At 43.2% G+C, this 24,514-nt stretch overlaps 1 protein-coding gene across 2 annotated transcripts in view; it reads right to left on the reverse strand.

Moving 5' to 3' along the window:
• ehbp1 (EH domain binding protein 1) overlaps window positions 1–24,514 on the reverse strand; it is a 189,222-nt gene that overhangs the window by 158,460 nt on the left and 6,248 nt on the right. For both annotated transcript variants that reach the window (XM_084077333.1, XM_084077332.1), the window contains exons 3-4: window positions 1,608–1,665; window positions 1,367–1,462 (exon numbers count right to left, since the gene is read on the reverse strand). In XM_084077333.1, the coding sequence (XP_083933459.1) occupies window positions 1,367–1,462; window positions 1,608–1,665 (154 nt within the window). The remainder of the gene's footprint in view (window positions 1–1,366; window positions 1,463–1,607; window positions 1,666–24,514) is intronic.

Below are 24,514 nucleotides of genomic sequence, written 5' to 3' on the forward strand. Positions count from 1 at the left end.
TTTGTATATATAATTATTATTATTTATCATTTTTAAATACTATTGTCAGGTCCAGTGTGATATGTCATCAAGCCATGCACTGCATAATTTGACCTGCTACATCCAATTTGTATCATCTTCAGAAATGAACAAGAGCACGCTTGTTCATGGTGTTGTGGTTAAGATTCTGACTTCCAGAACCACCATTTCCCTCCTTTACAAACCATCATCCCCGAGATTAGGTCGGACAGAGAACCGCCCATGCTCCTTTAACAAGAGTTACAGACTAGGCTTTAAGTGGAGCTTTCGCTCATTCAAAGTGGAGGAGGGCTTTTCTAACGGAGACAACAGGCTCTCTGGTTTGCAGAGTCATTGTGGTTTCAGGGACCAGAGGTGGTCCTCTGCTGTGTGGCTGTGCGCTGCCCAGAGTGTCTCCAAGTTACGCCTTGTCACACCACCACAGACTTTATAAGTTCCCTTGGAACAGGAAGCAGGGGTGTTCTCAGAATGAGGGACAGAGTTGAATGAATAAGCAGTACAAGGCTTTGGAATTGTGAGCCAAGGACTTTTTTGTGTAACTTGTTTCTCTTAATTTGTAACTTTTGCCTTTGCTGTTTTTTGTTGTGTGAAGCACACAGCAGTTTCCAAGTGTATGGCTGTAAACAAATATTTTTGACTTTATACACATGTACATGTCAAAATATATGAAATTAAATATTAATATTATAATTATTGCATGACATTAAACATAATTATAGGACAGCATGAGCACAATATAAATGTCTATGGGTTGAAAAACAAATCTCTGATCTACACCAGCATGTTACAGGATAAGAGCAGAACACCACCTACCAGCAACAACAACATAAGTATGAATGACAGGCTAGCTGCGTATTTAAGGCATGGTGTGGGTCTGAGACAGTGAAGACTGTAACAGGTAACAGGACACCGGACACCCTGCCCCGTCTGTCAGCAGACACTCTGCATGTGTAATCTCACTGGCATGCAAACGTGACTCGTAAGGACCTTCCATTGACTACATTTACTCTTTTGATGACGATCACAAACTGTGTTACAACTTGTGAGGAGCTAATTACCTTGGTCTTTCATTCATGCACACTTTTGTGTTACTGAACTTGTAAGGACCTTCTAGTGACTGTTTTATATTTCTCTCACATATTCCGTCAATTTAGCTTACCTTCGTTTGTAAACACATTTTCACTAGTTCAGCCACAGAACAGTGACCCGTTGGAGCTTGGGTTTCAGCAGGACTTGAAAACATGACCGCCATAGCACACTGCTATACCCACCCTGTTGCATATAACACACAAGGCCTTCCCCGCGGACATAGGGCATAATTTCTGTGGTGAAACCCAGCATGACATACCTTGAAGAGCGTAACGGTGATCTCTATGTTCTCTGGTACAGGCCACACCACCACGCCTCTGTACGGGTTCTTAATGCCTGGCTGCCAGCTGTGAGCCTGGAGGACACAACAACATGGTCACAGTCAGACTGCAGTAGTACAGAACATAGTAGAAGTTAGAATAGTAACAGTAGAAGTGATAGTAACAGTATTTTCAAACATTCTGAAAATGTTTCCTATGAAGGTAAGTGAAACCACAAACCTTGGAGGATTTCCGCCGACTCCTGCGAGTCCAAACCACCACTAACTTGTCTGGTTGCCTGGAAGAGAGGAGAGAAGAGTTAGGACCCAACTCATGCAATGTCTAACGCTTGATCGCCTCCCCCTAGCTGTTAGGGGAAGGTGATCAAGGGTCACTAAAGCCATGTCCACAGGTCACTGTGACGTTTAACGTGTTAAACGCGTTTTGGTGGATTTGAGGCTCTTTACACTGATGGGGGGGGGGGGCGCATTTGTGCCAAAAGAGAAAGTGTTTCGGACACGCAGCAAAGTACTTTTTTGGGGGGGCTGCTGAGTGGACCTGAGCGGAGTGCGGAGCGACCGGTGCGCAAATCAAGGTGAGCGACGGAGCGGGTGGGGCTCAGAGGGGGGGGGGATCAACATGAGCAGAAGTTACAAGCTCACAACGCCTCGCAGTGCAAGACGTTGTGAGATTGTAGATCTGCTATTTTACGCCTAATGTCCCCCATCACACTAAGATTTAGTGGACCCCCTGTAGAAACTCTGAGGACCCCTTAGGGGTCCCAGACCCCCTTGAAGAGCCCCTAGGGGTCCCGGACGCCCCGTTAAAAACCCAGCTCTATATTATAGCTATGATGTATGAAAAAATCTGCTTTAAAATCACTGATGACCCGGTACAGTACCCGGTATTAGTACACACACACACACACACACACACACACACAAACACACACACATTGTCCTGTGGTGGTGCAGTATGAATAAATAATGAAAGATGGAGATTACTGATGCATACACAACACACATACAGCTGACTAACTTTTTACTGCGCTTGCATTGTGTTGCTGTGTTTTTGCCCCAGGTAGAGTCGTTTTCGACGGTAACAGCTATGAATAAGCTATGCAAAATGTAAGAAACACACAATCCTATGATACAGTATCACAAATTGCAGGCAGGCACACACACGCAAACATAATATCACAAACACACACACACAGAGAGAGAACCACACAAAGCAGTACACACACACACACACACACACACACACAGACACACAGATGGGAGAACAAAGGATGCAAATGGCCAGACATACAATACAAACAAGCCATCACACACACACTATATGATTTCAAATTCACACATCATCATAAACACACAATAGTATTACACAATCCCACACAAACACACAATATGAGTACACAATCCTACACAAACACAATATGATTACACAATCCTACACAAACACAATATGATTACACAATCCTACACAAACACAATATGATTACACAATCCTACACAAACACACAATATGATTACACAATCCTACACAAACACAATATGATTACACAATCCTACACAAACACAATATGATTACACAATCCTACACAAACACACAATATGATTACACAATCCCACACAAACACACAATATATCTTGACAAACACACACACACACACACACACACACACACACACACACACACACACACACACACACACACACACACACAAACCAATCACACACCATCACAAACACATTGAAGCAAAACCACATTTTTTGTTAGACCAAGTCTGTAATTTGTGAAACAGCTAGCGCCGTTTCCTAGACAATTATCACAATATGTAGAATTATGATTTTTAGGTTACTATCATTCTAATCTAACCAAATCCAAACCTATGTTCTTGCTGTTCTACTACATACAACCAACCAGTTAATAAAATGTAATATTCATTTGGATTCTGCTAAGGCTCAGCCTGCCGGCGACGAGAAAGACGCAAATTTGTGTTTTCAGTGGTTTTCCATCAGATGGCGCTGTTGTCAACCGTATGAATGATGCTTTCACTGCTAGATGAGACCCGGAATTGACCCGGAAGTAAAAACGCCTTGTTTACTTCCTGTGGAAAAATGCCTATATCTCCGTTCCTCTTGCTTTACAGCAAAAACAAGCTGGATTCAAACGGTCACAGCTGTGCAATGGATTGCCCCGTGCAGATAAAAAATGTTTTCCTCTACTACGACAACTGCGTGCGTCTGATGAGGCGATGTCCGTGAGGACGTCCGTGAGGACGGAGGTCACGGAAAATATTCCATGATTTTTCAAAGGTACAGTAAAATCGCTCTTTTTCGCTGGCAGTGGGGTGACAATATTACAGTAACACTCAGGCAGTCAAAGAGTTAATGAAATATCTAAGACCATCAGGGTTTTATGGAAGATGCTTCTGAACATTCTATTGCTAGTTTGACCCATTCTAATACTTATAGCCTAACCCTAACCCTTATAAGAATTAATGAATGCAGTTATGGTGTGTGAGAGTGAGTGAGTGAGTGAGTGAGTGAGTGAGTGAGTGAAGAGAGACAATAAATATTAAAAGTACTAAAATAAAAAGACAAGTTCCAAGAACCAATGAAAAACAGGCATTCTACTTGGAGAGAGAGAGGGATAGAGAGAGATCAGACAGTCATATAGAAAGACAATCATCTGAACAAAGATAAAAAAAAACTGTGTGTAAGTGTGAGTTTGTGTGTGGTTGGACCAGTGGTTTTACAGTCCCTGAGGCCCAGACCACTACAAAAAGTTCTAAAAATACATGGATGGGACTCACAATGGTAATTTCCAGGCTGGGAGGATGTGACTTGTGTGAGCATTATGTCAGAGTGTGTGTGTGTGTGTGTGTGTGTGTGTGTGTGTGTGTGTGTGTGTGTGTGTGTGTGTGTGTGTGTGTGTGTGTGTGTGTGTGAGCCTGCGCAGCAGCAGCTCAGGTAGGAAGGCTACATCAATCACCACACAGTAGGAGAGCTGAGACAATCTGTCACATGTATGCATGACTGCACTGCACACTGGATTTGTGTGTGTGTGTGTGTGTGTGTGTGTGTGTGTGTGTGTGTGTGTGTGTGTGTGTGTGTGTGTGTGTGTGTGTGTGTGTGTGTGTGTGTGTGTGTGTGTGTGCTCGAGGGCCCTTATGTCAAAGACTCTGAAAGAACAACACTGAAGTAGCCTTTCGAAGAGAGAGAGGGATGGATGGAGGGAGAGCAAGAGAGGGTGGGAGGGAGGGAGAGAGAGAGAGAGAGAGAGAGGGGGAGAGGAAGGGACAGAGTGAGTGACCGAGGAAGATAATGGGTAGAGACAGAGAGGGAGACAGAGAGATAAGAAGGGAGGGAGAGAGTGAGACAAAGAAAATGTGAGTAAGATTGAGAGGAACAGAGAGAGAGAAATATATACAAAAAGAGACAGAGAGTGAGAGAGAGACAGAGAGACCTACATTGTCAGCCTGGAGCAGAACACCCCACACAGAGACACCATTGTAGCATAACAGAGCGCATGTCATATTACACTGAGCACACGCACATACACACAGCCCACCCCACAGGGTATGTACAGTACACACTGTGCTAAACCATCTCTCTACAGTACGACTTTTACAAAATTCACCTCTTTCTCTCTCTCTCTCTCTCTCTCTCACACACACTCACACACAAACTTAATGACACACAGATCCACACAAACATCTATAACTACAAAATTATACATACTTTAGTGTGTATGCTCGGGGCGTTCACATCTTACTATTAACCAATAACTGATTAACCTCCTCCATTTACATTTAACCTAAATCATGATCATCCAATGTAAGGTTTGATTACACCAGACATTAGCAAAAATACAGGAGAACAGCATGAAATGCAACGTGTCAAAGTTAAATACTGTATAACGGTTTGACCCCAGCTCAATGCTAAACCAGCTTCATCAGCTGCTGCTGTATAGATGTCTCTATAGACATCAACAGTCAGTGAGGAGAGTGGCGAGACAAGAAATGAGTAGTGACAGGATTGCGCCGTTAATCTGTGAAATGTAGTTGTGGAAGGTGTCGGCTTCAACAAATTAACAGCATAGTGAGCATATACATAACTTTAAACCTGCACCGTCTTGGTACAAGTCAAGAGCGACATGGGACAGACTTCAACATGCTATGTCAGCAGACTGAAGGCCTGGCTGGATACATTAATGCAGTTACCTATTTGCAGGTTCAAAACACAAGCTCACAATAGCCTAATTAGTATTTGTAGTTGTTGAAGTTTTTTAATAGCCTTTTACAGCAAGTTCAAGGCAGTGCATTTTATAAGGCACTAAGGCAGTAATTTCCCCTGCTATCGGAAATAAATTGTGTAGCCTTTTTTTTGTGACTCCCTAGCGGAGCCAACTTCCTTTTTAATGATTAAGCATTTACACATTTATATAATGGGAGGTTAGACATTACGAATTGTTAACATTTTTCCACACTCAATGTTCTGCATGACTGCAGTGCACACACAGACACTACAGGTATCACAACCACACACATACCGGTACATTTTGTACACTTATAGTACATACAACCACACATATATTTACATACAAAGACATATACCATACAGTAAATAAACAATCATACAAAGATCAAATAAAATATTGCTCTCTCTCTCTCCCTCTCTCAGGAATGACAACATCCTCTAGAATAATACATTTTGACAGCTCTCAATACTGAAAGGTGCTAGTGCATGTGCGCACGCACGCACACACACACACACACCCCCACACACAAGTAACCCTTGTCTGCACAAAAACCTTATTTTACACTGACAGTGTCAATGATTGGTGGAGGGGAGACAGTCTGACACACAGGAAGAATGAAAGAAAAAGCTACTGTACTTCCACAAACAGCAGAGGATGTGGGTCAGCAAATGCAGCAAAGATCCCAATGAGATCTCACTTTACACAGGTTGTTCAAGGCAGGAATGTTGCACCTTGAATATTCAGCCTCATGGTTGTATATAAAAGGTGTGTGTGAGTCAGACAGACACAAGATGAAGGGAATTGCAGTGCTGCCTTTGAGCTGGCAGCGGGGGTAATCACAGAGCCAAACAGACGTGTGTAACTAATTGACAGTAGGCATGGCGGATCAACGCTGTGATGATGGCAAAGTATTTTCAATGGAAAAATATGAAGCTTTTATTTTGTAAGAAATAGGCAAGATGCAAAACAGTCCAGAAGTGTCAACAACAGATTTACATCAATTAGCCTACTCTAAGTGAATAACAATACTACATTAACATTTTGTGCAATAGATTTGAAGGCTATCATTGTACATGTAGCCTATCAAAGTGTTGTCTCGGCTGGGAGAAAAACAGAGGGAGCGAATGTGAGAAATGGAGAGAGTGTGAAATTTTGTTATGAGTTTTGTAACTTTACAATGATCTTCGAAAACTGAGTGGGTTACGCAACTTTAGCATTAAGGGTCAACCGATTATCGAAACGGCCGATTATCAGCCTCACTCATATTTTTTATAATTTTGTATTAATATCATAATCTTACAGAGCACATAAATGTACCACGGGAGATCAACACAACTCGCTTTACAGATGACAACCCTTTGGGAAAAGCGACGTTTGTTCATCTAACCAGTAGCTGCACTACTGCCGTCATTTTCATCCTTGAGTAACAAACTGTTGCAGGAAATATATTAACTGCTAATTTGCTATCTTTCCCTTATCATCTCAGCCGTCTCATTGATTATCAGTGGCAGCACAAGTGTGCAAATCAAACAGTACGCTAAACAAACTGACGTTTGAGCAACAACAAAATATGGATTAATAAATGTGACTCTCTCTCCCACAAGAACATACACACACTGCGTGCAGTGGCAAATGGAACGATACACTACTAGTCCTAGATGGATGTCTGCTCTGTGTGCCCTGCATGCAGGCTTGAAGGTAGCCAGTCATAATCATTCTTTTAAGTTACGAGTGTTTAGCTTTAGCTTAAATTTCAGCTCATTCAAGCTTTCTTTCCCCTTGAGTCACATAGAAAAAACACCGGCGACTATTTAACTCTACGGGTGGCCGTGTGCATGACATGAGCATGGCTGCATCTCACCCGCGATATTTATTTCCCCCACAACTTGTAAAAATACAAGAATGCATCCGGCAGCTTATAAAACCGTATGAAAAGCGTCAGATTCAAAACAACAGTGCAGTACTGACGTTTGTGGTCAGCAAATATTAGCATGTGTCAAGTCAGAGGCTGGGTGGACTACCCAGGGTTGTGTAAGGTGTGGCCGGCAGGACACGATGAAGCTGTAGGGGGGAACACAACCACACCCATATACGATATGAACATCCCCGGCATCATAGAGAGAGGGAGGGAGGGAGAGCTCGATCAGTGCTAGAGAGATGGAGAGAGAGAGGGAGGGAAGAGACGGAACCTATTTCACCCTCCCAATACTCCCGGCAGGGCAGAGCAAGCTGAAAACCCCAGGCAAGTGTCGTGTTTTCAGCTTACATACATACATACATACACAAACACATACTGTATTATATACTGTACATATATAAATAATCACCCCTATACACACATTCACACACAAAAACACTGCCTGCGTGTCAAACGATGTGGTCAGTTCTCCCTGTCCTGTCAGTGTTGCATTGCTAAATAACAGGGGCCACTCATGTGTGAGCCTGAATGTTTGTAATTGTTTGTAAGTGTGTGTGTGTGTGTGTGTGTGTGTGTGTGTGTGTGTGTGTGTGTGTGTGTGTGTGTGTGTGTGTGTGTGTGTGTGTGTGTGTGTGTGTGTGTGTGTGCGCGCGCGCGCCTGGGAGACGAGGGTGTGTCAGGACATTGTGGTTTTAGATGTTTCCTGTGGGCAGCAGGAAGGAAACACTATAGAGATCTGATATTGAGACCAAGCTCATGCAACATGCACACACACGCACACACACACACACACACACACACACACACACGGGGAACCAGCCAAACATATAACCCCCCCGGTTCCAACCCACACAGAGCAGATACAGTACTTCAGTTCTTGAAAGCCAAAGGCGATATGGATATGATTATATCTATAGATGTAGATATATATTTCTGTATTAATCATACAGTGCTTCAGCATAGACAGCAGGGCTCCAGACTCCACTCCAGACATGGCTCCACGCCAAATAACCTTCAGAATGAGTGCTACAATGTCTCACTCTCTGCTGGTGACTGGATTAATGTTGATGGACTCTGTCCCTGTGTGTGTGTGTGTGTGTGTGTGTGTGTGTGTGTGTGTGTGTGTGTGTGTGTGTGCAAGTAAGAGCTAGCTCCGGGTGCACAACGCACGCAAGAGAGAGAGACGGTGAGAAGAGTGTCAGTCATACAGTAGGGAGGTTCAGGGGAGGTAAAGAGTTATTTTCCGGTAAAAAAAAAAATCCCTTGCCACTATCGACAAATGCTTACTCAGGGAGGGAAAGGTTGGGTCGCTGCTCTTTATGTAAATTGTCTTCAGACTGCTTGTTGTGATTTGGCACAATAATACAAATGTAATGGAAAATCGAATTGAAAGAGCAAAATGGAAACAAACTTAATAATGTGAGAGGAGTAAGACCGTAGATAAGAAAGGGAAGAGAAATGACAACTAATGTAAACGTGCACAAGTAATAGGAGGATCAGGAAGGCAAGAGGAAGAAAGAGTGTGTGTGTGTGTGTGTGTGTGTGTGTGTGTGTGTGTGTGTGTGTGTGTGTGTGTGTGTGTGTGTGTGTGTGTGTGTGTGTGTGTGTGTGTGTGTGTGTGTGTGTGTGTGTGTGTGTGTGTGTGTGTGTGTGTGTGTGCGTGCGTGCGTGCGTGCGCGCGTGCGTGCGTGTGTGCGCGCGAGCGGAAGACAGGGATCTGAAAACGGATATGGCAGCATCCCGACCAAACCCTGGTGTTACCCAGAGGAAAGACAGTAGAGGGGAGAGAGGAGAGGGAGGCGAGAGGAGAGGACGTTATGTTCTACAAGCTCACAAGAGCTGATGTTCTCCTGCTATTAGAGACATGGAACAGTACATAATGTCACAGTGACTGTGCACACTGACCTTTCAACTTTACACACAGATGGACACACACACACACACACACACACACACACACACACAGTTGACATGCATAGACAAGGCTGACATACACATCCAGATGTGATTTTATTCAGTCATTCATTGGCATACACTGGAACTTGTACTAGAACTGTATGTGGCCAATAAAACTATGAACTTGAAGTATAAAGTGGGTCAATGACACTGAGTTAGGGCCTTATACTTTCTGCATCCAAGATGTAGCTGCTTTAAACCCAAAAGGCTATGACGACAAGAGCAGCTCACACACACACACTCTCACACGCGAAACACACAGAATGGTATGCATATTTCATTACCCAGGGTCTGGGTTTTCAGAACATCTCTTACATTCCTCCTTTATCATTTGGACGGCGTGTGTGTGGGAGGATGAGGCTGTCATTTCAATTTATGATGTGAACTCAGCAGCTCTAAAGACGAGCAATGCCTCTCCCACATGTAGCACTGGACCACTGGGTTTCACTGCACCAGGATCAGTCAGTGACCTGGCTTAAAGCCATATCTCAGTTGAATCAATTAAAATCAGAAAGTGGTTAATGCTCTTTTTTTCAGCAACACCCCGATTCACTCAGAAATACACACTAGAGCCTTGCTCAAATCACAGCAAAGGTATAACAGCCAGCCGTATTTTTTTTTTCTCCTATATGTATGTTGCATCTTCTCTGTGTTCTTTGCGAGGATGTGTGAGCCATTTGTCAATGCATCCATGAGCATTGACAATGCCACTTCTAACAGTGAGTGGTTGACCTCCATTGATGTGGTTGTTGCATGACGATTGGTCCATACTCCAAAGGCCTCGTTTTGTGTTGAGCTCTCAGAACCCTAGGTCTAGGGCATAGCAGAAGGGCATTTCACCTGCACCTCCCCAGCCCAGATTAGCCTGGCCCACCCTCTTAGATGGCCCACAAACACACAGTACCCTACACCTACGGTATATGCATTTCATCACAGAGGTAAGAGCACAGGGTCAGTTGCAATGCAGCTCCAATGAGAGGACTCCTTCTCTGGTCTGGCATTGTGTTTTAAACCTGCAGTCCACGTTGAAAAAGTGATTCTCCAATGAGTGACGGGTGGGTGAGTGTAACGATTAGCCAGTTCCACGGTCAAGTTCCATTGTCAAGCTGTACTCAGGAGCTGAGGTGACTGGTGAGGAGTAATAACGCAGTGGTGGGAATTATTGTTCTTTTTAACTGTACTGGATCATTCAGTACAGTTCACTAAAAAGTGTCATTCAAATGATTCATTCAGCATTTCGTTCAGTGCTTGGTTGAAGCTCCGCCTGCATTGTGTGGTCACTCACTGAACTGAAATATAGTTCAATATCGGGATCAATCAGTACAACATGTTCAGCCGACCGTCCCCTTGAGCTATCGGATCTAAACTCCAGGCACTCGAAATGTGCCCAATATTAAAAAAATGCAAACATCTTTATTGGATTGATGAATGGCCCAAATTACACATGGTGGGGAGGACTGGGTGCATGTATCTCTCTAGGGATCATTGGTTAGGGGAAATGAAATCCCCTCCCGGCTCCCCCTTGGAAATCGCTTAAAGGAGAATTTTGGACTAAGGGGTTCTTACCTTTTCTATGATGTTATGATATCTTAGGATGAATGGTAACAGTAGAAAAATGTCATAACTCCATCCCAGGTCCGCCACAGCTTAAAACGTGCGCGGATAGGCCTTGCGTTAGATCGCATATTTTAATAGCTTTTTTTTTATTTCTTTTTTTTAGATCTGACGTTCATAGTGACAGAACACTATGCAAAAAAAAAAACCTAAGTCTCGCTAGACGAGATTGAAATCTCGAGATTTCAATCTCGTCTAGCGACACCATAAACGTCAGATCTCACAAATTTAAAAAAAAAAGCTATTAAAATACACAATCTAACGCAAGGCCTATCCGCGCACGTTTTAAGCTGTGGCGGACCCGGGATAGTTATGACATTTTTTTTACTGTACCATTCATCCTAAGATATCATAACATCATAGAAAAGGTAAGAAAACCTTAGTCCAAAATTCTCCTTTAAGAGTGGAGGCAATGTCAGACTGAATCATTCAGTCTTCAGTCTGAAATCAGGCGAGCACAACCCTACAACTTGAGCCACTCTCCCAGGCTTTCAGGCAGAGGTGGTGGTGATACAGGTTTATTTACATCTCACAAGTGGAATTTCTCTCTTCCTAATCTTTCTCATCTTTCACTTTCCAAATTTGAATTTCATGCTGTCCGTCTCCATTATACAACCTGTCCCTCTTTCCATCAATGTGCTCAATCGTCCCCCGGGTCCAGATTTTGTTGAAGAGCTGGACAGTGGACACTCTTATCAGCCCTTTCCCGGAAGACGGCACCCCTATCATTCTACTGGGTGACTTCAAACTCAGCGCAGGCAAGTACGTTCATGTTACATCTCTCTTCATTCAACCTCTCCTTATCTCTTTCTCCTCCTACTCATAGAGCCGGTAATGTATTGTTCTCCCCTGTGTCTGACCACCACTTTGTAACCTTCCCCATCTCTCTCTATTCTCCCACTTAAACTAACTTCAATATGTCACCACCTGACAGACACGACCTGAGGAGCATAAACCTCTCCTCTCTTCCCTCCCATAATTCTTTTCCCTCCCTCAACCTCCTCCTTTCTCTCCACGACTTAATCTGTCTTCTTTGACCATCAATGCTCTCCGCCAAGCCGGCACACCCATGTCCTTGGTTATCCAAATCACTCATAGTTGAGTGAAAATGTCTCAGAAGAGCTGAGTTAATACAGCAGAATAGACATTTTTCACAAACATGCCAGTCATATTTCACTTAGGGCCATGGCATCTACACAGAGTGGCCTATGTGTCAGTCAGATTTCCATCAAGTACTGGATTACTCGATTACACGTGCCCCCTTTGAAAAGCACATCTTGAGTAGAAGACACAAATTTCCATTTGAATTCAAGTCAGCAGCAGATCGCTTCACCACCATGAAGAACCAGAGAAAAACAACTTGAAAGCTAACAATATGCTACTTATTCAACTGACAGGACTTTATTTGGAATATGTTGCTTATGACCAGGATTTTCCTCATTTGCGAAATACTCCCAGACATTTTGACTGGTACAAAATTAATCCTAGCGGAAACTCTGCATGGGTCATTGTGGCAGTGGGGTGTGGTTTTCTGTAACCTGCAAGGGGAGGCACCCTTTGCAGTAGGATACACGCAAAGAAAGTGCAACAGGCAGCCTTAAGTGTCTCAATCAATCTGCTTTCTCTGTGTCTTAAGTGAGACCGTGGCCTCATATTACACAGACATGAGGCTAGCATCACTAGAGTGCATTTAATGTCTAATCTCTTGCACAGGAATTGATTCACCCTCAATTCAGTTTCTTAAAAAAAAAAGCATTGTGAGCTTGTGCAACAAAGTATAAATCAGGCTTTAATCAAATAGAGGATCATCTCTAATATGAACAGGCTCACCAGCATCAGCCGTCACAGCTCCAGCATTACACTGGCATGCAGTTGGTAATCCCTCTGCCTGCAGCAGACAGGTACAGGATCAGCACTGTACCAAGATCAGTCTGCTGGTTGGTAATCCCTCTGCCTGCAGCAGACAGGTACAGGACCAGCACTGTACCAGGATCAGTCATCTGCTCTGATGCACTGCTCTCATCACATTTACCACCCCATTGACTGCCTTACAACCCCACTGCGGCTGTTGTCAATCTGTGTCTGTGTCTGTGTGTGTGTCTGTGTGTGTGTGTGTGTGTGTGTGTGTGTGTGTGTGTGTGTGTGTGTGTGTGTGTGTGTGTGTGTGTGTGTGTGTGTGTCTCTTGATCGACTGGGTATATTCATGTGTTTGTGTGTCTCTTACACAGCTGCTGTGATTCAGTGTGTGTGATTCAGTGTGTGTGTGTGTGTGTGTGTGTGTGTGTGTGTGTGTGTGTGTGTGTGTGTGTGTGTGTGTGTGTGTGTGTGTGTGTGTGTGTGTGTGTGTGTGTGTGTGTGTGTGTGTGTGTGTGTGTGTGTGTGTGTGTGTGTGTGTGTGTGTGTGTGTGTGTGTGTACAAAGTCTTGCGAGACGCGCATGCACACTATACCTCTCTCTAATGGTATGCATCCACACACTGCCATTATTCTGTCACAAATAGACTCTCTAGAGTCTAGAGTGTGAGTGTGAGTGTGAGTGTGAGTGTGAGTGTGAGTGTGTGTGTGTGTGTACACTGTACATCCTGATTGCAGTGGTGAACAGCTGCAGTAGAGTGCTTTCTACTGCAAGGCATTTAAAGACATATCACCAAAAACAGTGGGGGGCAGAGAGATAGGAGGGGGAGTTAATGATAGTGTGAGTACACTCATCCCCCTGGCCCTGATCACACAGCAGTGGGCCTGGCTCACAAAAAAAAATCTTGAAATTTTATTTGACGATTAATTGTCGCACAAATAATTATTTTATTATTAGTTTTTGGCATGTGAAGCCCAGCGTAAAAAACCTTGGTGTCATAATGGACAGTGAGTTTAAATTTGATAAGCAGATAAATGCTGTTATAAGATCATCCTTCTTTCAATTACGGCTTTTATCCAAGGCTAAGTCCTTTTTATCCTTTATCATTTTTTTATTCTTTTTTATATTAATTAAAGGGTGATACATGCTTTTATTACAACTCGCCTCGATTACTGCAATGCCCTCTATGCTGGCATCACCCAAGCCTCCCTTTCTCGTCTGCAGCTGGTTCAAAACGCCGCCGCATGGCTTTTAACAGGAACCTGGAAACATGAACACATCACCCCCATTCTAGCCTCCCTCCACTGGCTCCCAGTACGTTTTAGAATCCAGTTTAAGATTGTATTGTTTGTTTTTAAATCCTTAAATGGTTTAGCATCAGTTTATGTTTCCGATCTTGTTAAATTATATGTGCCATCAAGATCTCTGAGGTCAGCTGACCAATTGTTGCTTGTCGTCCCTAAGACGAGGTTTAAGCAACGAGAGCAGCGAGCCTTTTCAGTTGTAGCTCCCAAACTGTGGAACCAGCTACCTCACCAGGTCAGGCTGGCTCCCACACTACCTGTTTTTAAAACCCATCTAAAAACTAAGTTCTATTCCTTAGTTGGATTGGATGGAACATTGGATTGGATGGAACATTGGAACATAAAAAAGACATTTCTGTTTGCCTTTTAAACTTTGTAAAACCAAAAGTGCACAGGGGTAGATATAACATTTAACATACATATAAAGTAGGGGTGTGCCGATATATCGTCCCGCGATATATCGCGATACGTTTTCGCGACGATATGTATCGTTTTTGAAAAAAAAAAATCGTTTTTGAAAAAAAAAATATATATATATATATATATTTTTTTACAATCATAATAATCAGGCATGCAAACGGCCCCGAAGTGAAAAGAGTGACAACATGTTTTTTTTTCGGGTCAGGTGTCATACTATTTGGATTCAAAACGGCCATTGTAGCTGAAAAGCTACAAGTTTGCATGTCTGAATAATGCAAAAACAGAATTATTTGTTTGCATTTTCTTTTTTTCTCCTCCATATATTTTCATAATAAAAAAAGTGCGTATCGTATCGTATCGAAATCGTATCGAAGTTGTGAGCCAAATATCGTATCGTATCGTTTCGTGAAATTAGTGTATCGGCACACCCCTAATATAAAGAAATAACTGGTGACTAGGGATGGGTATCGTTAGGATTTTTACGAGTCCGGTTCCGGTTCCGGTTCTGCTTATCGGATCCGGTTCCTATCGGTTCCATATTTCGGTTCCAAAATGATAAAAAAATAAGAGGTCAAATGTTTATTTAATGGAGATGCACCGAATGGAAAATTCTTGTCCGAAACCGAATACCGAATAGCCGGAAATTATTGATTAAAAAAAAATATATATATATAAAAAAATTAAAGTTTTTTTGTACCATTGCTTCCATGGCTGTGCCTCTGTTGTAGAGCTACAGTGTACATGATTATGGCAAAACTTATCATAACTATAATGGGTCCATATTGAGATCAGTTATTTAAAACATATTCATTCATTGTGTAGAATTATTGATTTATTATTGTGTAGTACAATACAAATATTGAATAGCCTAGCAAAATGCATTATAATGTCTGCAGTTGCATTATTGCACAAACAGCCAAAATGCATTAATGATATTAGGTCTGCCATTCCTTCCTATGGAAGAAGTCACTTTCAGTTTCATTTTTGAAAGACACACACACACACACACACACACACACACACACACACTCTCAATCAATCAAACAGAAGCGTTCACAGCTGGTGTTAATTATTTAACCCTGCGCGAGTTCTTAACTAGCGCTGGTTTTCCAACTAACGTTACACCCTCTGACATGTGGATTCTATTTTTCAAGTTGACAACAGCAAATCGTGGTTACAAAGTTTGCAGGGCAGGCAGAAATTCCTTCCCTTACTACTTCAGTTCAGACAGTGAGGGGAGGGGTGGGCGATGCGGGGAGGAATGAGGCTGGGCTGAGTGCGCCTGGAGAGAAGCAGCAGCTCTACTCCTCCATACGGAGAGACGCTACTGATGTATACATCTCCATACAAAGGTGTTTTACCGGATTTGTGATTTTTGCTCAGATTGTGCTGTTTGTGTAGGACTTCTAAACGCCTTTGTTTGAACGGCTTTTAGCGCATCTAGGAACCGATATGCAGAACCGAAATTACATATTTGTTTTGGGTACCCGGTACCGACCATTTCTTTATCGGTTCCGTACCGGAACCGTATTTCGGTACCCAACCCTACTGGTGACAAGCTCACAATGTGTCGCAGATCTACAAGAGAGAAGAGCTATGGAGAAACAAAAGCATTGTCAGTAAGACAGAGAGCAAGATAAAAACGGCGATTCAAAGAGAACGAGAGAGAGAGAGAAATCGAGACAGAGAATGAAAAAAGAACAAAAATAAAACGAAACATGGAAAGGACTCCGGAGAGAATCTAACTATATAAATGGCGACCGACTTCCGCACCCTCGGTGCGGACACCCCACAGCTCTGTTATCGAATAAACAACGCACCGCCAGACCACATGTCGCCAACTGACTCGCCACGGCGGCCGCGCTGAATTTACGCGTCGCGTAGGGGACATCTCATTGCTCACTACACCTTTTCCACCGCGCAACATAATTAATTCTACTCACCAAATGTCGGACAAAACGGAAGGGGAGGCAGCTTCGTACCGTTTACCGTGCGCACGACCTAATCACCACAACAGCAGGCAGCCGGTGCGGTTTTTTTTTCCTTTTTTTCCAAAATGTTTTTTTGGTCACCATTTTCTCCAGGAACCATTTCTGGTGTAACGCCACCGCCAGCATGCGCTGGGTTGCCAGGTTTGCACAGCCAGCGCCAGAAAGAAGCAACCACCTACATCAAACAAACAACACCCATCCCAAGGGCCCCGCCCTCTTCTACGGGGGTCCCCACGCGCCCCTACACTTACAGGGGGTCCGGCCACCAGCGGGCTGACCGCGGACCCCCTGCATAACTATTACATTCTCTCCCTACATGCCTCACTTACACCTCGCTGAAACTCGCGCCCGCCGCGCTTACAACACGCTCACCTGCCAACACCAACACCCAGTGATGTTGCTAGGTTTTCAATGCAATGGGTCCTGGGATGCAAGGGTGGTCTTTTAGATGGGTCCCAGGGACATTTTATGGGTCCCACAAAAATGCACAGCGTTTAACTCGTGTTTCATCTTATATGGTTATATTCATGTAGAACATGTATCTGAAAGAAAAGTACACAATTCCAAATCCGACAACTAGTACTTGTAGTACTTGTAGTACTTGATTTTTTTTTTTACATTAACCACTTGAATCCTAGTATCCCTTTTCTGAGGAGAACTTTAGCCAAAAATAGCAGATCTACAAGCTCACACTTGTGAGCTTGTAGATCGGCTATTTTTGGAGTTATAGGTGTGTAAAGGGAAAAAAGAGCAGCAAAAGTTTATCTGAAACACAATTTTATACAATATAGAGGGGGTCCCTGCTTCATCTCTCTCTCAACTAGGGGGTCCTTGGCCTGAAAACACTGAAGACCCCTGCTCTACAGGGAATTATTTGATATCTGGCTGCACGGAAAGACACAAGAATCACAGCTGCCATTAATTAGTGCTGTTCAGTGTTGATTGCCTAGTGGTCAAATTGGGGTCAACGAGCCATCGTTAACTTGCTTTGAAGTTGGGCTGTAAGTTGCGCAGCACTTTCACTCTCTCCCTCTAGCAGCAGCTCGCAATGCCCTGAGACAGAGTGAGAATACTTCTCCATACGGCGGTGTTTTACCGAGATTTTTCTTGTTTCCTGCACTATGCCTTGTAATCCGCGGACGGCTTTGAAATCCACGGATGGCCTTCAAATCCGCGGTAATTTCCGCAAAATTGTAGTGCGTCCCATGGACGCAACGAGGGTGCCGTGAATGCGTCCTTTTTCAATATGGTGCGTCAGAGACGCAGGACGCAGGCCTATGAGCATCTCTGAACACCCCTCCCTCCACCCCCTCTTCCTCACCACCACGCCACTGCATACAGTCGGCACAACGTCCCTTCTCCACACACACACAGCACACAAACTCACACACACACATGCTTCTACGCCGCCAACGCTCACCAACACGTCGCCAACGCGCAACAACAGTTCTGCATTGCTGTGTCTCTTCTCCACCACCACGCTCCATTCAGGTCACTACAATGTCTACACACGCTGCCTCTACTTCTTCCTGTACTTACAGCCACACTATACGCTCCCCTGTGCACGTCGCCACGCTGTCTACTCTTTACCTCCCTCTCTGCCTCATAGCAAGTTAGCAACAGCCTCCACAGCACACACTGCTACCTCCCCCCCCCGCCTGTTCCACGCCTAACACTCGCCTCCATCCCCAATATACACGCGGCCACGCTGGGCCCCGTGCGCGGCTGGGGTTGAGGGGGGCGTAGCCCCCCGAAACTCTAGTTGATGATAAATGATTTGATAGGCCTGGTTAAAGAAGATGGAGTATGACAGTGTAAGGAAGAACAATAATGGATGAGACAGAGTAGAGAAAAGGGGATGAACGCAGTGTGTGCTGATATGTCGGAGGGGAGCTTATCAAGGCAATACACCGGGATTAGATCAGGAACACAATGAAACAAGTGCCATACAGGAGTCATTCTTCTAATTTTCATTGAGTGCAGCATCACAGTATCTGTAACCCTTAGTGTTTTGTGTTGTAAATAAGTGTTTGTATTTGTGTCAAATTTGCATAATGCGTACAAACTCTTTCGCTCATCAGCCAAATGTCTTGTAGGCGACAAATTCTACCCGGAAAACATTGCAGGTGCATTTTTCTCTTTAGTGGGTTGACCCATCGATCTGAAATTGCATATGCAGTTTTCTGAAAGGATTTAATGAATTGTCAATGTTCACAAAAACAAATGAAATAAAAAACATAGCTTCAGTCCCTTAATACAGCAAACATTAAACGCCACGCATGATGTATTTTGGGTATTTTGCTGATGCCATTATCCAAAGTACGCATGATGTATTTTGGGTATTTTGCTGATGCCATTATTCAGAGTCAATAACAATAAAGGTCCTTCCTGCCTTGCTCCCCTGAGCAATACAATAATGCAGTTTGTGCCTTTAATAATAAATATTTTATTTAAATGTTAATCACAACATAATGAGGAAATCATAAGGTGTCAAGCTGTGACCAAGGCTGTGTGTGCGGGGCACGTGCGTGCGTTTGTGTGTGCGTGCAAGAGAAAGAGAGACAAATACAATGAGCATAAGTGACAGTTTTTGTGTGTACTAAGTGAATGTGTTCATGAGTTAGAGTGTGCAGTATGCACAAGTACTCAAGTGAGTTGGTGCAGACGTGAGTGACAGTGAAAAAAGAGAGAGAGAGTATGACAGAGAGATGCAGCATCTACTCTAGTGCTCCTCTCTGTCAAGTGACTGACACTGAACGCCCAGGGTTGTTGCCCAGACAGTGGTTCAGAACAAAACCTCTTCCCCAGAACTCCACAACATCTCCAGTCTTGTCGTGTGGCAGTGAGTGGTGTACATAACAGCCTGGATTAGCTATGGCTCTGTCCCACCAGCTACGGTTACACTGTATTCAATGGTGCCTCTGTGCTACTTCCAGAGTGTTGTGCCCATACCCTTGACACGTGTGTGTGTGTGTGTGTGTGTGTGTGTGTGTGTGTGTGTGTGTGTGTGTGTGTGTGTGTGTGTGTGTGTGTGTGTGTGTGTGTATCCATCGATGTGAAGGACAAGTTTGTTGTCTCCGCCAGGCCTAAGGCGTGGCTGTTAGGAAACGTACAGGCTGCAGAACGGTGGATGGATCTTGCTATGTAACATCCATCTAAAAGTAGTACTACACACCCACGCAAGTGAGAAAGTGGGTAAAGCACAGCCGCTTACAAAGCGACGCAAACCAGCAGGAGTTTCTAGATCACCTGCCATGTTATGAAAATGATCCGCGCTAATGTGGACTGTGCTCGGAGGCTCCGACACAAAATCTTGAAACCAGTGAAAATTAAGAGATATTTCCACTCACCAAACATCCAAATCACACTGATGATAAACCAATGGAGTTTATTCAACGTAAAAGGACTAACTGCATTGCCAACGTTGATAGCCACTGGCCAGGTTAATCGACGAGGTGCGTCTTTTCCTCGGACATATGGTAAGAAGTTGAAGCCTGCCCTAATATTACTCTCCTCTATCAAAAAACCTGAAAATGAACGTAAATTAATATTGAAAGTGAGTATTGTAAGTAATCTAATATTGTTGGTTTGACTATTTTGTTTAGCCAGTTATTATAGAATTTGCATGTGTGCACATGGGTGTTTATTATTGTAGAACTATTATTATTATTAATTATTTTATATAATCATATATACAATATTCAAATATCAAAAATAATACAGCATTGAAACTCGAATGGGATTATAGAGGAAAACTGACAGCACTAGTCCAAACATCACGCAAATCGGTATATACTGTACATCTCTATAGTCATCCAGGCGGACCTGTCCGATTTTTCATATTTCATCCTGATTGGTTAAGATTGACTTCTACTACCTTACCTGGCGGAGACCTGTGCTCCGAGGAGCAGATTTTTTGATACACTCGTTATAAATGTTTATAATTAATTATGCATAACAACTTATAACAATGTTTATGATGTATTATAAGTGATGGTCATAATGCATTATAAGCTCAGTGGAACAGCACATTATAACTACCATAACTTTATAAGTTGTTATGCATAATTATAAACATTTATAGTGAGTGTTATGAAGCATCATATTGTTTTATTGGATCTTGTTTATTCGATACACTTATTTGTTTTAGCTCTTGCTCATTTGATTTTCCAATTTGTCTCATCTGTTTAAGAAAGTAGGTAGCTGATATATTGCACTTTTACCACGCTAGGTATACTCTTAGTTGCTTGTTTTAGATCCCGACCTTCGTTCCCGACCTATGTTGAATGCACTTATTGTAAGTCGCTTTGGATAAAAGCGTCTGCTAAATGTAATGTAATCATAGGTGCATTATAAATTATAATGCATTATAGACACAACTTTAAGTAAAGTGATACCTGGTAGTTGTAATGTGCCGCTGTTCCGTTGAGCTTATAATGCATTATAAGCACTTATAATCTTTATAAACCTTGTTATAAGTTGTTATGCTTGTTATAAACATTTATAACAAGTGTTATAATGCTTTATACGTGCATTAATGCATTTTAAATGTGCTTATAATGCATTATAGACCTAACCTTAATATACTGTCTAACCCATTTTTCTAGTTGAACTCTTATTTAACTCAGAAAGCAGACTAAAGAGTCAGGGTGGAAAAACGACACTAGCTGCCAGCCAAATGTACATTTGGCTTGTGGGAGGTCAGGTCATCTAATTCTACCAGCCAACAATCAATCACAGATGGCTGATAAGAGTTAAAGTGGAAGCAGGGTGTCCAGTAACAACAGGGTTGCCGGTTCAATTCTATGCACCAAGAGGAGGGTGTATTCCTGCTGTGCCTGTAAGTTATCACACAAATCCCGTCGATGTGCCGGGAGCAAGGCATCAAGCCTCAAAACTGCACCAAGAACTCAACCCTCTGATGAATTATAGGAAGCTGGAAGTCTGTGTGAGGGATGTGCAAAAACACTAACTTCAGTTTCCATGTTACTGATTAACTAACAAACTAGAAAAGTCCACGCCAGGCCGGGCAGCCTACCCAGGGCCTGCAAACTTTAGAAGGCAGTCATAGCCAATTGGAATGGGATCTAAAAAATCTGACTAACTAGTCCATACCCGTCATTTCCAACCACCGTCCATAAGGGCTATGGGACTGCAACCACAACTACAGATCCCATACTCTGCAAGGACCGTGCACAAACTCGCTAACAAACAGATCAAATTTGAGAAGTCCTAAAAATCTGTTCATCTCTCTCTTCATATGGCGATGGTAAATGCCTGTGTGCAAGTTCAGGATTCTTCATTTTATAGTAGGGTAGGATACACCTTGATCTTATGACCCATATATGCCAAAACGTAAAGGACCCTGCAATAGCGCCTCTATGAAGCCAATTTGAAAAATGTTCATGCCGATCGGTGCCGGCTATTAGCTGTGCTAATGCTCACAGACACACGGACGGACAGACAGGGGCAAAAACATGTCGTCGTATCGAGCAGCCCTAGTCTCCGGCCTTGACCCATCCGGCCTGGCGGAGACAATAAAACAAGCTTTATTAGTTCCTAAGCTGTAGGAAACACACAACTACTTTGCCTTCAGCTGTGATAACCAAGAGTTCAAGGGAATGAAGACATAAGCAATATGATCCCCATGACAAGGGCTGGTGCAGTGGGGTACCAGAGCCTTCTGTCCTGTGCCTTTCCTATAAAATCTCCCTGTCAGAAGTCAGTCTCAATAAAGAAATAACTTTTAGATAAATAAGCCGTATGGACCCTTTGTTGTGTTTTTCACAACCAGGTTCACCAACACAACATTGTTCACCAACAATACGATATTCTTTACTGTGCTGTGCGCTTACCGCTTACCCTTCTACCCTGGCCTTTCAAAATTTCCTTTGAATGATTTATTTTTCCCTCGATTCGACTTCTCACGGCTCACTTGGGAAGATGTACAAAGCGCTGCCAAAATAAAAGGTGGTAAAGGTGTGAGAGAGAGAAGAGAGAGGGATAGAGAAACAGAGAGAGACTGGGCATGAGAGTGAGTGATTAAGAGAAAGAAAGAGACGGTGTAAGGGTAGACAGCGAGAAAGTCTGTGAGTATACGTATACATAAGGCGGTCTCCCTTATCATAAAATAGACAGACGATTTAGCCTGGATGAGGATGCTGTCTCTGCTCTACCCGCCAACTCAGCACATCAAAGCAGCGCCGGTGAACGGGGTCAGAAACAGCTGAGCAGCAACACACACACACACACACACACACACACACACACACACACACACAACAGCCCAGCCCAGTTGAAGAGAGATCACAAAGATGAGTGAAAAAGAAGGGGGGGCATGGGCTGGTCAGGAAACGCTGTGGTAAACAAGACGGGATTCTGGGTTTTTTGTTTTTGCTGACTCAGTCGCTTTTTAGGAACATTTAAGATGAGAAGATGATCTCTGTTTGTCTTTTGTTCAGATAGGACTGATGCAGATGGAATTGCGCAAAGTCAAACCACATCGCCAATGCAGTATGATTCAGCCACATCGATTTGCGTTGTGGTCGTATAATTACATATTCTGGTCTGAGGGTGACGCTAGAAGATAGGTCATGGGTTCACTCAAATAGCTACGGTTCATAGCAATATACCCACTACATTACATAACATTTTTGTGTGCAAGTAGTAATTGTTCCCTAATGGTGGTTAAACCAGTAGGGGTAATGTCTGTGGTTCATAAGGTGCACAGACAACACAATGGCAATCCTGCCAGTAGTTTGAGTTATGTTCTTTTAGACCAAAGTGCTGAACGGGACAGACAAACTGCCATACATCGCCTTTTGTTTGTTTGTTTAATTTTTATTTAAAGAATGTAGCAGACAAAAGCCCGCTCAAGATGACACACACACTCCACTTGTGAAGTGTCCTCTGCTCTTCAGGAGAAATCCTGTACTAGTGAAACATAGTGTTCAACTCAAAGGTGAGAACTTTTTCTTTTTTTTCACGATTTTGTAACCCTTTTTCACCCGGTACCAATTATCTAAGTGATCCTGGGCGCTACACTCCCCCCGCCAGCCAAGGGAGCCCAGCTCATGCCTCCTTCAATGCATGAGAGCCAACTGAGCTTCTTGTCACCTGACAGGGGGAGTTTCCCCGGTTGGACGTAGCACATGGAAGGAACACGTTATTCCAACCAGTTCCCTTCCCCTAGAGCCATATGAAATCCGTGTTAACGGAATCGCGGACGGAATCGCGGAAATGACCAATAAAAATGGAATTGGAATAAAACACGGAATATTGCAGAATTTGGAAAATAAAAAAAAATCGCGGTAAAATATTTTTTTTTATCGCGAATTTTTACAAATCCACGGGACACCACCATTTTGCATGGCCACATCCTACTTTATAAACAGTTAATCCACGTAGAAATAGTCTTAGAAAGACGATAGAAACAATAACACATGGGCGACGCCATTTTGCGCATGCTCAGACCGAATTAGACCGAATTATTTTGGGAACATTTTTGCGTATAACACAACAAGGGCCATGTATGGACTGTTATATCTTGAACATTTATTCATTTCCACTTACCAGACACTTTTTTTATGGTAAAAATGAGCATAAAAAGCAAAATACAGAATTCAGAAATATTAAAATGGAAAAAACAGAATTTGGGAAAAAATGAAACGGAATTGGGAAAAAAATAAAACGGATTTCATATGGCTCTACCTTCCCCTTCATCAGGCGCCCCATCAAGGTGAGAACTTTTTGACGTAACTGCTCAACGCACACATTGAGCAGTCAATGTGGGGGGAACGATGTCTTGGTACTGTATGACAC

This window comes from Gymnoscopelus microlampas (assembly GCF_963454915.1).
Source record: "Gymnoscopelus microlampas genome assembly, chromosome: 13".
NCBI classification, from domain to species: domain Eukaryota; kingdom Metazoa; phylum Chordata; class Actinopteri; order Myctophiformes; family Myctophidae; genus Gymnoscopelus; species Gymnoscopelus microlampas.